At 38.3% G+C, this 14,016-nt stretch overlaps 1 protein-coding gene across 1 annotated transcript; it reads right to left on the bottom strand.

The window, feature by feature from the left end:
• Positions 1-6,887: 6,887 nt before the first annotated feature.
• LOC104213489 (uncharacterized) lies at positions 6,888-13,725 on the bottom strand. The gene is made up of 11 exons (XM_070154324.1): positions 13,643-13,725; positions 13,286-13,592; positions 12,061-13,021; positions 11,694-11,847; positions 11,376-11,649; positions 10,650-11,133; positions 10,273-10,532; positions 8,418-8,469; positions 7,484-7,752; positions 7,237-7,396; positions 6,888-7,159 (listed from the first exon to the last, which is right to left on the bottom strand). Exons 1-11 carry the CDS (start codon positions 13,723-13,725, stop codon positions 6,888-6,890), a joined length of 3,276 nt encoding a protein of 1,091 aa, XP_070010425.1.
• Between the last annotated feature and the right edge of the window lie 291 nt (positions 13,726-14,016).

Genomic DNA, 14,016 nt, shown 5'->3' with positions numbered 1-14,016 from the left:
TCTACCAGTTTAGTCTGAATCACTTTTATTTGTTTAATCAATCTTATATCCCACTCAGTTTCCACCAGCCTCAAATCCGTGAATTGACAATTATCGTATTTTTATTATTTTGGATAATAAAAATATTTATGTTCAATAAAATATAGAATCTTAGCGAAATTAATATTACTTTTGTATGTTAGAGCGTTTTCCTTTTATAAATACTCTTCTCATGGTTTTCTAAGTTCTTCAATATATAATCAATAGTGCAACTGTTGGAAGAAGAGAACAAATAAAAACTTTGATAAAATAAGTAGCGCCCAAACGTGCGACCTAATGATTAATAAAGTGAATTAAAAATCATAGTGTATCCACTATCCAATTCAAATCATAGCATAACGCTAGAAACAAAAATATTAGGTAATTTCTTATTATCTATTCAAACGTTAAGAGTATCATCTGGTATCTGTCCTAGTAGAAAAATAGTGATATCCTATGAAATTAATCAAAGCACGTACACACTAACCCGAATAATATGATTATCAGACAAAAACAGAAACTTAGAAAAATAAAAATGAAAAGAATAGAGAGATCATGCCACTTCAAACAAAGTTTGTGCCTCAAAATGTACCACACGAAAATATATAACAACAAATTAGAAAGAAAGAAAATAAACCACGTATATTAATGGGTCACAAGTCCATCTGACGTGTAGAAAACATATTCAATTTTGTGGACAAGCTTAGTAATGAAATCCAGAACAGTGACAGCTTGCGGCCTATGAAGGTTTAACCGATTATTGGACCATACAATCCATACCAGACATTTTAACTTTTATTTTTTTGGCACATACTTCTTCGTATGCTCCAAATTAGCGTATGAGTAGTATAGGAGGAGGAGGAGGTAGAAGCAATGAAAATATTTAGAAGAATAGGTGTACGACCCAAAACTTAGATCTAAGTTTCTATATAATTAGATTTACAGAAGGAAATGGTTAATCTAAGTCAATAGTAATATCCAAATGACATATCTAGTGTATTTGTGATGACCGCCAAATGTGTACCGTTAGATAACAATATTTAGGAATAATAATGGAGCAATATATTGATAGAAACTAAGGGTCCACCAAACTATATTGAGAACCATGTTCTCTATTAGTTCACACAGAACACACGCACATTGCAGTAAGTAAACGACACAATGGAGTTTTACGTGGAAAACTCCCAGCTCACGGGATCAAAACCACGACCTACCCTTGTAGGATTTCAACTTCACTACTGAGCAAACTTTAGATTACAACCTGTTGTAACCTAGGAATTAACATCTTAATCCCTCACTAACTTGTAACAACTCTATTACAAGCCACTTTGTAATAACTCTATTACAAAGACTTACAACTCGACTAACTCTAGCCAAGACACAAACACAAGGGTTTATGATTTATAAAGATTTCCTACACAATGCTTCTAACTAAGCTAAGTAGGAATTACAAGTGGAGTGCTTTAACAAAGGTGCAACACAACTAAGGACATGTAATAACTCGATACAGGGAGCTGGTCCTTTGTTATGTTGTTCTTTGTTCTTGATGCCCTTGAGAGTCGCTTGCAAGATTGATAGATGACTTGAGATAATGCTTGATCAATTCTTGAATATGCAAGTATTTTGTTTTACCTTTGCTTGATTGTAATAATTCATTTGTGACATCATTTGAATGATACAAGCAAATTAGGTAAAGGACATTCCCCATAAAGTTGATTGTTACACTGTTCTTGCACTGTTGCATGTGCAGGCAACAACTTTACAGTTGGGGTGGAGGGGGGGTTGACTTGTACAATCACCACGGGAACTGATAGCTATTTGTTCCCTCTGTTGTTTCATTGACTGTGAAGAGTTTTGCCGTGTCCTCAACTGGAGACTTGTTGATCTTAAGTTCTTGAGGATGTGTAACATATTCCTTATTTGGTTCTTAACAGTAAGTTTGTTAGATCATCAAAACATAATAGGGGTATCCATATAACCTATCAATTTTCCCTTTTTGATGATGACAAACTTATAATTCAAGTTCCCCCCTAAGAACCAGAATGACATTCGCATTTCATGTATTCCCCCTGAATCTGTTCCTTATCATGTTCCCCCTTAATTATTTTTTTCCCCTTTTGGCATCATAAAAAGATCAGTAGCAGGATTTAAGCAAAAAAATGTCTAGCTTTAATTAACTTATGCCACATGAGTGCACACAGAGCACAAGAACAAGGCATACACAGCAATCGGACAAAACTTTCATTAATTTTGGATAATTAAGTAGGGAACAGTTCCATTGATTCCAAACACATCCATAAAATAAAAATAGCAAGAACAAAAATACCAATCATAAACATCATCAGAACTAAAACAGAGGACAGACACTAAGAAAATGACATTTGGGACGGGGACACTATTTAGGGAGCATTGGAAAGGGAAGGCCCAGATGAATAGGCAAGGGTTCTAAGAAGGATGTTCATTCGAGCATTAGCTGACACTTGCTTATTGAGCAGTCTCTCCTTCAGGTCCTCAACCTGTTTTCTAAGGTCAGCATTTTCTTTAGTCAGACGGGTAACCTCTATGCTTTGAGATCTGCTAGAACCAGGTTGTCACGACCCAAAATTCAACTAGTCGTGATGGCACCTAACTCATTCCGCTAGGTAAGCCAACTCATCAAGTCCAATAAAAATATATCATACTGAGGAAAAATAAATGATCTCTTATACACCTCCCAAGGACTGGTAGTACAAATCATGAGCTTCTATGAGTAAAATTTACAAAACTTATATGAAACAAATACATTTTCTGTTTGAAAAGTACATAAACAGAGTTTAATGATTCTAAGGCTACCATGAACAAGAGGCAGCTACAACAGGGACGCCGGAACATCTTCTAAGTCAGCTCTCATCGAACACGGTGGCATCAGCATCCGAAATCTGCACGCAATGTGCAGGAAGTGTAGTATGAGTACAACCGACCCCATGTACTCAATATGTAACAAACCTAAACTTAGGTTGAAAGTAGTGCCGAGCTTGTACCAAGGTTAGGGTCCACATCCAGTAATACTTCACAACAATATTCATAAGCAACACAAAGAATAAATTAATAATAAAATGCTCAGCTCGTTCACAGTTCAGGAAAAATAAGCATTTTCTTTTCAAGTATAACAGTAAAACTCAATTCTTTTCACTGAAATCACCAAAATATGAGTAAGTCTGAAAACTGTAATTTTTCCATAAAACTTTCTTTCAGAATAGGAGATTTCATTTTTCAAATGGCACAGAAAAGTACATCTCTATGCCTACATGTCAAGATACACGTAAAATCATGAGTGTCACCAAAACCAGGCAGCAGAAAGAAATGCAACTCTATGCATATATCTCAAGTACACATGCCAAATGCAATGCCTCTCGGTAATGAACTCATGTACTCACACTCTCAGAGTATTAATCTCACTGCCTCGCATTATCTTTTACCATGTTCAATACTCAACACTCTCAATCACTCAGCACTGTACTATACTCGTTGCGGCGTGCAACCCGATCCATATATATATATATATATATATATATATATATATATATATATATATATAGCCTGAAGGCTCATTGTGGCGTGCAACCCGATCCATATACATATATCCATAAGGCTCGTTGTGGCGTGCAATCCGATCCACTTATTTATAGTCGACTGCGCTCACTGGGGGTGTGCAGACTCTGAAGGGGCTCCTACAGCACAAACGCTAAAATTTGCACGGATAACTCACGTGCTGCACAGACAACTCACGTGCTATAGTATCAATATCAGTATCTGCATGGACAACTCACGTGCTATAGTATCAATATCAGTATCTGCACGGACAACTCACGTGCTATAGTATCAATATCAATATCAACTCACGGACAACTCACATGCTGCACGGACAACTCACGTACTATAGTATCAATATCTCACAATTTGGCCTTCGGCCTCACTCAGTCATCAATCTCTCCAGTCTCACTCACGGGCTCACAATGTCATGAAAATCAGCCCAAAAATAATGATATAATGTATCAATAATAACAACTGAGACTGAGATATTATATGAATACATGAATATGATTGAGTACGAAATATCAATAAAATCAGTGAGATGACAACAAGAAACGACCACTATGGGTCTCAACAATATTGGCATAAAGCTTAGACATGATATCTAGCATAATGTACAACTCAATTTACTTATCACATGGTGAAAACACAGATATCAACAAAGTAGGACCAATATATAATGTCCTGGAAACAACCGAGTCATCATTCACAGGGTGTACGTCCACACGCCCATCAGCTAGCATGCGTGTCACCTCAACATCAATCACATAAAACATAATTCAGGGTTTATACCCTCAGCACTAAGTTTAAAAGAGTTACTTATCTCAAACCGTGAAGTTCTTTACTCCGCTATGCCCTTGCCTCGTAAATCGACATATGAACGCCTTGAATCTATCCACAATTAATGTGATTCAATCAATACAATTTATATAAATTAATTCCATGTAAAAATATTAATTTTTCACAAAAATCCGAAATTTAACTAAAAATTTTCCGTGGGGCCCACTTCTCAAAATCCGACGAAACTCACAAAATCCGACAACCCATTCAACCACGAGTCCAACCATACCAAAATTACTAAATTTCGATAACAACTCGGCCTCCAAATCTTCAAATCTTATTTTTCCTAGGTCCAAATCCTCAATTTACACCTCAAAAACATGTAATCTAGTCGGATTATTCGATGATAATTCAATATTATGGAGTAGAAATTATCACAAGTGACTTACCTCAAGATATCCCATGATTTCGTGCTTAAAAATCGCCCCAGGCCGTGTTCTTTCGCCCAAAAATGTCAAAATGAGCTAAAAAAAACATAACAACATTTAAAACACGATTCTGGTCGCTAAAGGCCCAATTCCCGTTGCTAAAAGTGTCAAATCTGGTCGCTAAAGGTGCGCACCAGATCCTGCTGCACCAGCAGTCTTTAATTTCACTAAAAATGCTCTAACTCCATCATACGAACTCAGAATTCGACGATTCTTATTCCTGTGAGTCACAAATAATAATATGGACCTAGTCCTTCAATCGAAACTCAATTTGGAGCTCATTTGCTTAGTGCGATACTCATTTCACTCGTTAAACAATTAACTCACGTTTCACGTTAAAAACCCAATCACGACTTGACGAAATTAGACCAAACTTTTCAGATCGCTCCTATAATTCATTACAAAAATTCCAAAAGTCTCGAAATCAAATTTTGATCTCTAGAACTAAAAATGGACCTTTGGATCATTACATGTTTATGCTCAAAATACCAATTTCTTCCCAAAACTCATCTGAGCCACATAGGACCCCAACCAAATGTACTAACTAGTCACATAATATGACACAAACTTAGTTGATATCTCAAATTATATTGAACAATACTAAAACATGAATCACACCCCAATTCAAGCCTATTCAAAACTAACAAATTCCAATTTCTACATTCGATGCCGAAACCTATCAAATCATTCCGATTGACCTCAAATTTTGCACACAAGTCATAAATGACATAACGGAGCTGTTCAAATTTTTAGAATCGTATTTCGATTCTAATATCAAAAAGTCAACTACCCGGTCAAACTTCCAAACTCAAATTTCCTAGTTTCGCCATTTCAAGCCTAATTTAACTATAGACTTCTAAAAAGAATTTCGGACACGCTATTAAGTCCAAAATCACCATACGGAGCTATTGGAATCATCAAAAATCTATTTCAGGATCATTTACACATTTTTTACCATCCAGTCCATTTATTCAACTTAAGTTTCCAAAACATGAAGTATTCTTTCAATTAAATTTTGAATCATCTGAAAATAAAACTTGACCACTCTCGTAAGTCATAATACACAAAACAACGCTACTCAAGACTTCAAATAGCTAAATGAGATAGAAATGCTAAAAATGACAGGTCGGGTCGTTACATATGTGCCTCTTGAACCTGACTAAGCTGACCTTTGAGAATGGCATCCCTTGCCTTTAGCTTCCTTATCTCTTCAGTGGCAATGTTCTGAGCATTGATTAGCTAATAGATCGTAGAAGTGCTGCCAACCCCTCCACTCTTATCAATACATTCACATTCCTCGAGGGTGGTATTGGAGAAGGTTTGCTTACGAGTACCCACTTTAACTTTTCCCAAAGGGACTTTGAAGAATTCAAAGACCTTAGTGAGGAGGAACCCGTAAGGCAGGCCATGATTACGATCTTTGAATGTTGCCACCTTCTGCATGTGCTCTATCATGATGCCATGTATATTTATAGTAGTGTATACATCTAGTGTTTCCATGAGAACCAGGTCTGCTCGTGAAGTTATTGACCTCCTTTCTACGCCAGGAAGTAGAACTTTGTTTACCATTTCGAATAGTAGTTGGTACACGGGAAGGAGGGCCTTCTTGTGTGCTCGTACCCTGCACTGTATAGCCTTGTCCTTCACTATGGCATTTCTAGACGAGCAAGTTCCCTCAACAGAAGACATAACATCAGTAGGCACCCCCAAAATACTTCCTAGAACAATAGTATCCATTATGAAATCAACACCATTTACCATCATACAAATATGATCATCCTCAATTGTAAAGAAGTCGGCATAAAAACTGCGCACCTCTTCCTCATAAACTTTAGGACTGTCACTTGTGAACAAATATGTCCACTATTGGTGTTCACAAATCTCTACCAATTTGCGCATTCCGGTCTTCTCCAGAATATCAGGGGCAAATGTACAGCCCACAACACTTTGGTGTTTCAATTTTTCTTTGCCAGCATCCTGGGCATCACCAACCTTGGTCCTTTTGGAGGAACCAGGTACCGCACTGGCCTAAGCCTTCTTCTTCACTAATATGGTAGCACTCTTTCCTTTGTTTGCAGATTTCCTAGAGATCTTCTCAGCAAACTCCTCAGCCACGGTTTCACAGGACTCCTCAACCACTTTCTTACTCTCTTTCTCACCATATTTTTCACCCTCAACCCTTCTCAACTCTTTTTCAAACACATATGACTCCCTTTTGGACTTTTGAATAGTAAGGTTCTTTGAGGACTTACAAACCAAGGAACCAGGTTCCTCTTCTACCTCATCATCAACATTCACGACTAGTGCAAGAAGCACTACCTTTTCATTGACAACATTTCTATCTTCACCAATCGCCACTTCTTCTTTTCATTTTTACCTTTCCTTAAAACGAACTCAAATTCTTCCTTCATTTGCAACCTCATGATGGGTCTCTTAGACGTTGACCCCTGGAAAGGTGCTTTTCTACTCCTAGCACTAATAAAGCTTGCAATAGCCACATTATCATAATCTTCTTCTTCACTATCCTTTTTTTCCTCCTCTTCAGACAAGGATCATGTCTCAAGAACAACTATGGACAAAGGCTCAACATAGAAGTGAGAAGAGGGAGCAGGATCAATACTGACCTGGGGTGAATAAGAGGAACCAGGGGTTGGTTCCCTTTGGGTGGAGGGATCGGGTCCCACAGTTGGTGCCTCAGTAGTACTGTCCGGTGCTGATGTTTCAATAGGCACCAGTTCCCTACTCTCCACTAGTGTATTTTCTTCCCCCTCAGACTCAGACACACCTTCACCACCACCAATAACACTTCCCTCGACATTTATTGATAAGATATATTCTATGGCCTCTTGTTCTTGTAACTCCATGGTAAACTCAAAAGTAGGAAGAGTATTACCTATAAAATCAAGGCCAAGGGTTGTCATTGTCGATTCAGCATGGATATGACCCACATCTTATTCTTTCGTAGAGATTTCTTCCACATGTTGACTAGAAACTTCTGAATTTTCTTCTCTCTCTACTTATCCTATTCAACCATTTCTTCAGGCGAGGCAGAAGGAGAGGTCACAACCACATACTTTTTAGGAGTCAAAGTTTTGCGACTCCGATGAGAACCAGTACTCGACTGGATCGTAGAGGTAGGTGGATGTGACTCTTATTTAGGGTTTGGACTGGTCAGAGTAGGGAGTGTTGGCTCTAACAATGGTGCTTCAACAAGTGAAGACACAATGGGGACGATGCTTAAAGCACTTTGGGCTTCCTGATTTTCAGACATGATGGAGTTTAGTGAGTTGAAGAAGAAGGTGTTTAGTTTGAAGAAGGGAAAAGAGGAATTTTGGATTTTTTGATGTAGATAGTTGTGAAAGTGACTGAGAGGCGTTATTTAATAGGAGTGAGGGACTAGTTAGGAATGGGTGGAAATTTAGGAGTTGGGTAGCTTCATAAAGGGGCGAGATGCTTGGGTTCAAAAAGCAGGAAAGAAAAGAAACTAACAATTTGATGACGTGGCACCATTTCAGCCATTTAAAAAATTATGCATGAGAGTACAGAGGAACTACTAACCTGTGTCGAGGGAACCAGGTTCCCTGACATATTTTGCAAATGTAAGCCTCACCTTTTGACCAACGTACAAAACATTAGCTGCTTTTTTGCTTTGTAATCATCATGTGTGTCTACTTGTAACGGTATAGAGATGAGTTAGACTTTGCTAGAAAACAGTTTTTATCTATTTTACCTGTACATTTCTTTCATAGCCAATCATCGAGGGACCAGGTCCTCAGCTTGATTTCATCAACCCTAGTGACAAGCGATTCCTTTAAAAGTGCTCTATGCTTAGTGCTTTGGTGAATATGTCTACAATTTGATCTTTTGTGCTGCAAAATTTCATACAAATAAGCCCATTTTCAACATTGTCTCTGAGAAAGTGATGTCGCATATCAATGTGCTTTGTTCTCTTATGTTGAACTGGATTCTTGGCCATGTTAAGAGCGCTGGTATTGTCACATAGTAAGGGCACGCAATCAAAAAACACATCAAAATCTTCCAGCTATTGTTTAATCCATAATAGTTAAGCACAGCAAGATGTAACAACCACATATGCAGCTTCTGCAGTTGAGAGGGCCACTGAGTTTTGTTTTCTTATACCCCATGAAATCAGACATGAACCTAGAAAATGTGCCATTCCAGAAGTGCTTTTCCTATCCACCAGATACCCAGCGTAGTCAGCATCCGCATACCAATTAAATCAAAATTGTCTCCTAAGGGATAGTAGAGAACCGGGTCCTATGTCCATTTAAGATATCTCAGGATTCTCTTGGCTGCCTTCAAATGAGATTCCTTTGGATTAGATTGAAACTTGCACAATGACCCGCACTAAAAACAATATCTGGTCTACTTACTGTGAGATACATGAGTGACCCTATGATAACTCTATACATGGTATCATTCACAGAGGAACTAGGTTCATCCATGTTCAGACGAGTGGTTGTGGCAATGGGAGTATCAATGATTTTTTATCCTTTTATGTCAAATCTCTTCAGCAGCTCCTTGATGTACTTTTGCTAACTTATCATTGTCCCCTTGGGAGTTTGCTTCACTTGTAAACCCAAAAAAAATTTAATTCCCCCATCATGCTCATTTCAAACTCACTCCCCATGAGTTTTACAAATTCCTAACATAGAGAATCGTTTGTTGCTCCAAAAATGATACCATCAACATAGATTTGCACAATGAGCAGGTTCCTTCCTCGTTTCTTCAGAAAAAGGGTGTTGTCAATTTTTCCTCTTTTAAAACCATTTTTTAAAAGAAATTTTCATTGCCTTTCATACCAAGTACGGGGAGCCTACTTTAGCCCATACAGAGCCTTGTCAAGTTTAAAGATATGCTCATGATTCTCAAATCCAGGTGATTGCTTGACGAAGACCTCTTCCTTTAGAAAACCATTCAGAAATGCACTTTTGACATCTATTTGGAACAATTTGAATTCCATATGAAATGCAAAGGTAATGAGAATTTTGATTGCCTCCATTCAAGCAACTAGAGCAAAAGTTTCATCATAGTCAATCCCTTCTTCTTGATTGTAGCCTTGAACTACTAGCCTTTCCTTGTTCCTTATTGTGTTTCCAAACTTATCAAGTTTGTTTCTAAATACCCACCTGGTTCCTATAATAGTTTAGTCAGCATGTCGTGGAACCAGGTGCCACACACTGTTCCTCTCAAATTGATGGAGCTCTTTTTGCATAGTTGTAATCTAGTCTATATCTTTTAATGCTTTCTTGATATTTTTGGGCTCTATTTGAGAGAGAACAGCTAAGAAGGCAAGTTAGTTTCTTGTCTTTGATCTGGTTTGAATTCCTGAATCAAAAGGAGTGATTATGTTATCAAGAGGGTGTAAACTTTTGTGCTTCCAGTTAGACACCTGAGTCTCATTGTTAGAGGATCCAGGTATTTCAGACTGTGATTCTTGGCTTCTTCTTATCTCAGCATATGGGGTGCCTTGGACAGCATCGATAACTATGTTCTTAACTTCAATTGTTGTGATTGAGGGACCAGGTTCCTCTCCATCAATTGGAGATATGGTTGCACCATCCTCATTCAATTCCTCGACGTGGCTCATCATATCAGCCTTTCCATTTTCCATGTCAATGACTTCACCAGGGACAATTGATTGTTCTCTGTCTTGATCATTTTTATCATTTGATTATTTTCCACATGAGTGATGAGATTCCTTGAAGATCACATGTATGCTTTCCTCAATACATTGAGTTCTTTTGTTGTATATTTTGTAGGCTTTGCCTTGTGATGAATAGCCCAGAATTATTCCTTCATCGCTTTTGGCATCGAATTTTCCAAAAACTTCCATGCCATTGTTGAGGACAAAACATTTACAACCAATTTTTCTTAAATGTGTCAGCTTGGTCTTCTTTCCATTCAGCAGTTCATATGACGTTTTGTTCAGAAGGGACCTGATCATGCACATGTTCACCAAGTAGCATGCAGTGCTGATGACTTTTGCCCATAAACCTTTTCCAATGCCACTATCAATCAACATTGTTCTTGCCATGTCTTCAAGAGTCCTATACTTCCTCTCCACAACACCATTTTGTTGAGGTTTTCTTGGGGCTGAAAAATTGTGAGTGATGCCATTTTTAGCACAGAATTCGTCAAATTTGGCATTGTCAAATTCTGGCCCATGGCTAGACCTGATACATACTACATTATGGCTCATCTTCACCTGGATCTTCTTCACAAATGCCACAAAAACTTGAAAGGTTTCATCCTTGGTTTTGAGAAACAGAGTCCAGATGAATTTGGAATAGTCATCCACTATAACAAAGATGTACTTCTTCCTCCTCTACTTGGCACCCTCATAGGTCCACATAGATCGATATGGAGGAGATGAAGTGGCCTCGAGGTACTATCTTCCTTTTTAGGCTTGAAAGAGGATCTGACTTGCTTTCCTTTTACACATGCATCACATGCCTTATGATCCTTGAAGCTTGACTTGTGCAGACTACGAACCAGGTCCTTCTTGACCAATTTATTCAGCAACGTTAAACTTGCTTGACCCAGCCTTGTGTGCCATAGTTCAGCATCATCATCAACAACACTCAGACAACTGAGATCCCCATTTTGTAAGGACTCAAAGTCAGCAACGTAGATATTTTTATATATTTTGGCCACTAACACCACTTCACCAGTCACAAGATTAGTGACTGTGCATATCTTGGATACAAATTCCACTTTGTTTCCCTTGTCACAAATTTGGGAAATACTCAGCAAGCTGTACTTCAACCTATTCACGCAGTACACATTTTCAATTGAGTGAGAAAGAGAGACTTTCCAATCCTTACAACTCCCAGAATGTATTCTTTCTTGTCATTTTCAAAGGATACACTTCCTCTATGTAGGGCCTTCAGTGAAATGAAATCATTTGTACCTCCAATCATGTGCTTCGAGCAGCCGCTATCCATGCACCATTGTTGGTTACTCCCTACACAAGGAAATCAAGAGTTAGACTTAGGATAGACTTAGGAACCCAAATAAGTTTGGGTCCCTTGTAATGAGAAAAGGTATGAATGAAGGCTCTTAATTTTGGTCCAAGCAGGCATCACACGTTTTTTATATGAATGACCGAGTTCCATGGCAGTAGTTACTTTTTCAGCAAAAACTTTATTTTTTTGTTGAGACTGAAAGTTGGCCTTACAGGTTTCCTTAAAGTGCCTAGTGTTATTACAGTAAGTGCAGAGCCAATTATCAGGTACATTAACATACTTGCTATGAGGGTTGTAGGGAGTCTTTTCCTTTTGAAACCCGATTTCCTGTTTGTTTCCCCCACTGTTTATATACATAGCAGTGATTGCATCAGAGGACCAGGTCCACTTAAGAGATTTTTCTAGGTCACTCTTCACTTTACCTAGATCTTCCTGAAGTTGTCTGTTTTTCTCAAGCTTAGCATACAAACTAGATTTCACTGATTTTAACTCATTTTCAAGCCTAAGGTATTCCTCGCTTGCAACTTCCTTTCCTTTTTGAGTGTTCCCAGACCTACTCTCTCTTTTTAGTTCCTCAATTATTTCTTTTAGGTCTACAACCACTACTAATAGGTCATCTCTCTCATGCTCAATGTTAGCAACCCTCTCTACTAAAACTTCTTTCTCCTTTTTAACACACTCAATGGTCTCCTTTAGATCGACCACAACAACCACTAGATTATTTCTCTCATGTTCTATGTTTGCAATTTTTTCAGTTAAGGCATCTTTCTCTTTCTTCAGACTCTCAATGGTTTCCTTTAAGTCTACCACAATGACTACTAGATCATCTCTCGACTGTTCTGCTTCTCCGAGTTCCACAATTAATGCATCTTTATCATTTATAAAACTATGATAAGCATCAATTAAAATATTTGCCAAAGATATAAGTTTTTTCGGAGAATAAGACTTTATATTTCTTTGAACATCTAGAAAGTTTACCTCATCATCATCATCATCATTTTCATTATTGTCAGATTTGGCCATCAGGGAAAAGATTGAGTCATACACAGCTGCTTCACTTTCTACTGCCATCATGGAGATATCAGCTTGATCATCATCTTCTTCAGATTCGCTCGAAGAGTCTCCCCATGCAGCAAGAGCTTGTTTCACAACATTGTCAGCGACATCTTTTCTCTTGAATCACTTGTCAAGAATCGAGTTCCTCTTAGCTGCTTTGTCAGTGTTGTGTTTGTACTGATCTTGCTTGAGGAGAGAGCAATCCTTGATGAAGTGTCCTAGCTTACCGCACTTATGACATATGTCATAACCTTTTGGCTTGCTCGAGCTGCCCCTTTTTGGAATGCCTCCCTTTCTGTGAACCATTTTTTGAAACCTTTTTGTTAGGTAATCCATATCAGCATCCTCACCACCTTAGTCATTGTTGTCCGTCTTGAGGACCAGGTTCTTCTCCCTTTTGGGCTCTCTTATCTTATTATCCTTCTTCTTTTTCTTCTTCTTCTTATTCTTATTCTTCTTCTTCATTTCATAAATCTTCAGATTGCTGAAAAGTTCATCAATGGCCAGCTCCTGCAGATCCTTTGCCGTTATCATAGCATTTACTTTGCTTTCCCAGGAACCAGGTAATATACTAAGTATCTTCCTGAAAAGTTTGTTCCTAGGGATGATCTCTCCCATAGAGTGAAGCTCATTGATGATAGATGTGAAACGAGTGTGCATATCCTGAATAGACTCATTGTTCTTCATCCTGAAAAGCTCATACTCTGTGGTTAATATGTCAATCTTGGTCTGATTTACCTATGTTGTCCCTTCATGAGCTGTTTGGAGAGCTTCCCAGATCTCCTTAGCAAATTGACATGCTGAAATCTTGTTGTACTCATCTGGTCCAATACCACAGACGAGGATTTTCTTAGCTCGAAAATTCTTTTAGCCTTGCGGTCAGCATCATTATATTCCTTTCTAGCTTTAAGAACTATCACCGCGGGGTCTCTAATGGTCTTCGTAGGAATGAAGGGTCCATCGCAGATGATATCCTAGAGATATGAGTGTTCAGCCATGATGAAGTCGTGCATCCTTGTCTCTCACCATCCATAGTATTGGTCGTTGAATCTTGGTGGTTTGCCGGTAGACTGATCTTCTTCGAAATTTGGCGGAGCAGCCATGAGGATCCT

This window comes from Nicotiana sylvestris, chromosome 1 (genome assembly GCF_000393655.2).
Source record: "Nicotiana sylvestris chromosome 1, ASM39365v2, whole genome shotgun sequence".
NCBI classification, from domain to species: Eukaryota; Viridiplantae; Streptophyta; class Magnoliopsida; order Solanales; family Solanaceae; genus Nicotiana; species Nicotiana sylvestris.
Note: the sequence above shows the minus strand (reverse complement) of the source record. Positions and strands in the feature narration are given on the sequence as shown.

What these genes read in the sequence shown, in the direction of transcription:
- LOC104213489 (XM_070154324.1), bottom strand. Translation starts at nt 13,725, where the DNA reads ATGAGTACAACAAGATTTCAGCATGTCAATTTGCTAAGGAGATCTGGG. An exon ending in AATTGGTCAAGAAGGACCTG is followed by an intron (nt 11,134 to 11,375) that starts GTTCGTAGTCTG and finishes CTCAAAACCAAG; the next exon opens with GATGAAACCTTTCAAGTTTT. An exon ending in ACCTGGTTCCCTCGACACAG is followed by an intron (nt 7,753 to 8,417) that starts GTTAGTAGTTCC and finishes TTGATTTTATAG; the next exon opens with GTAATACTCTTCCTACTTTT.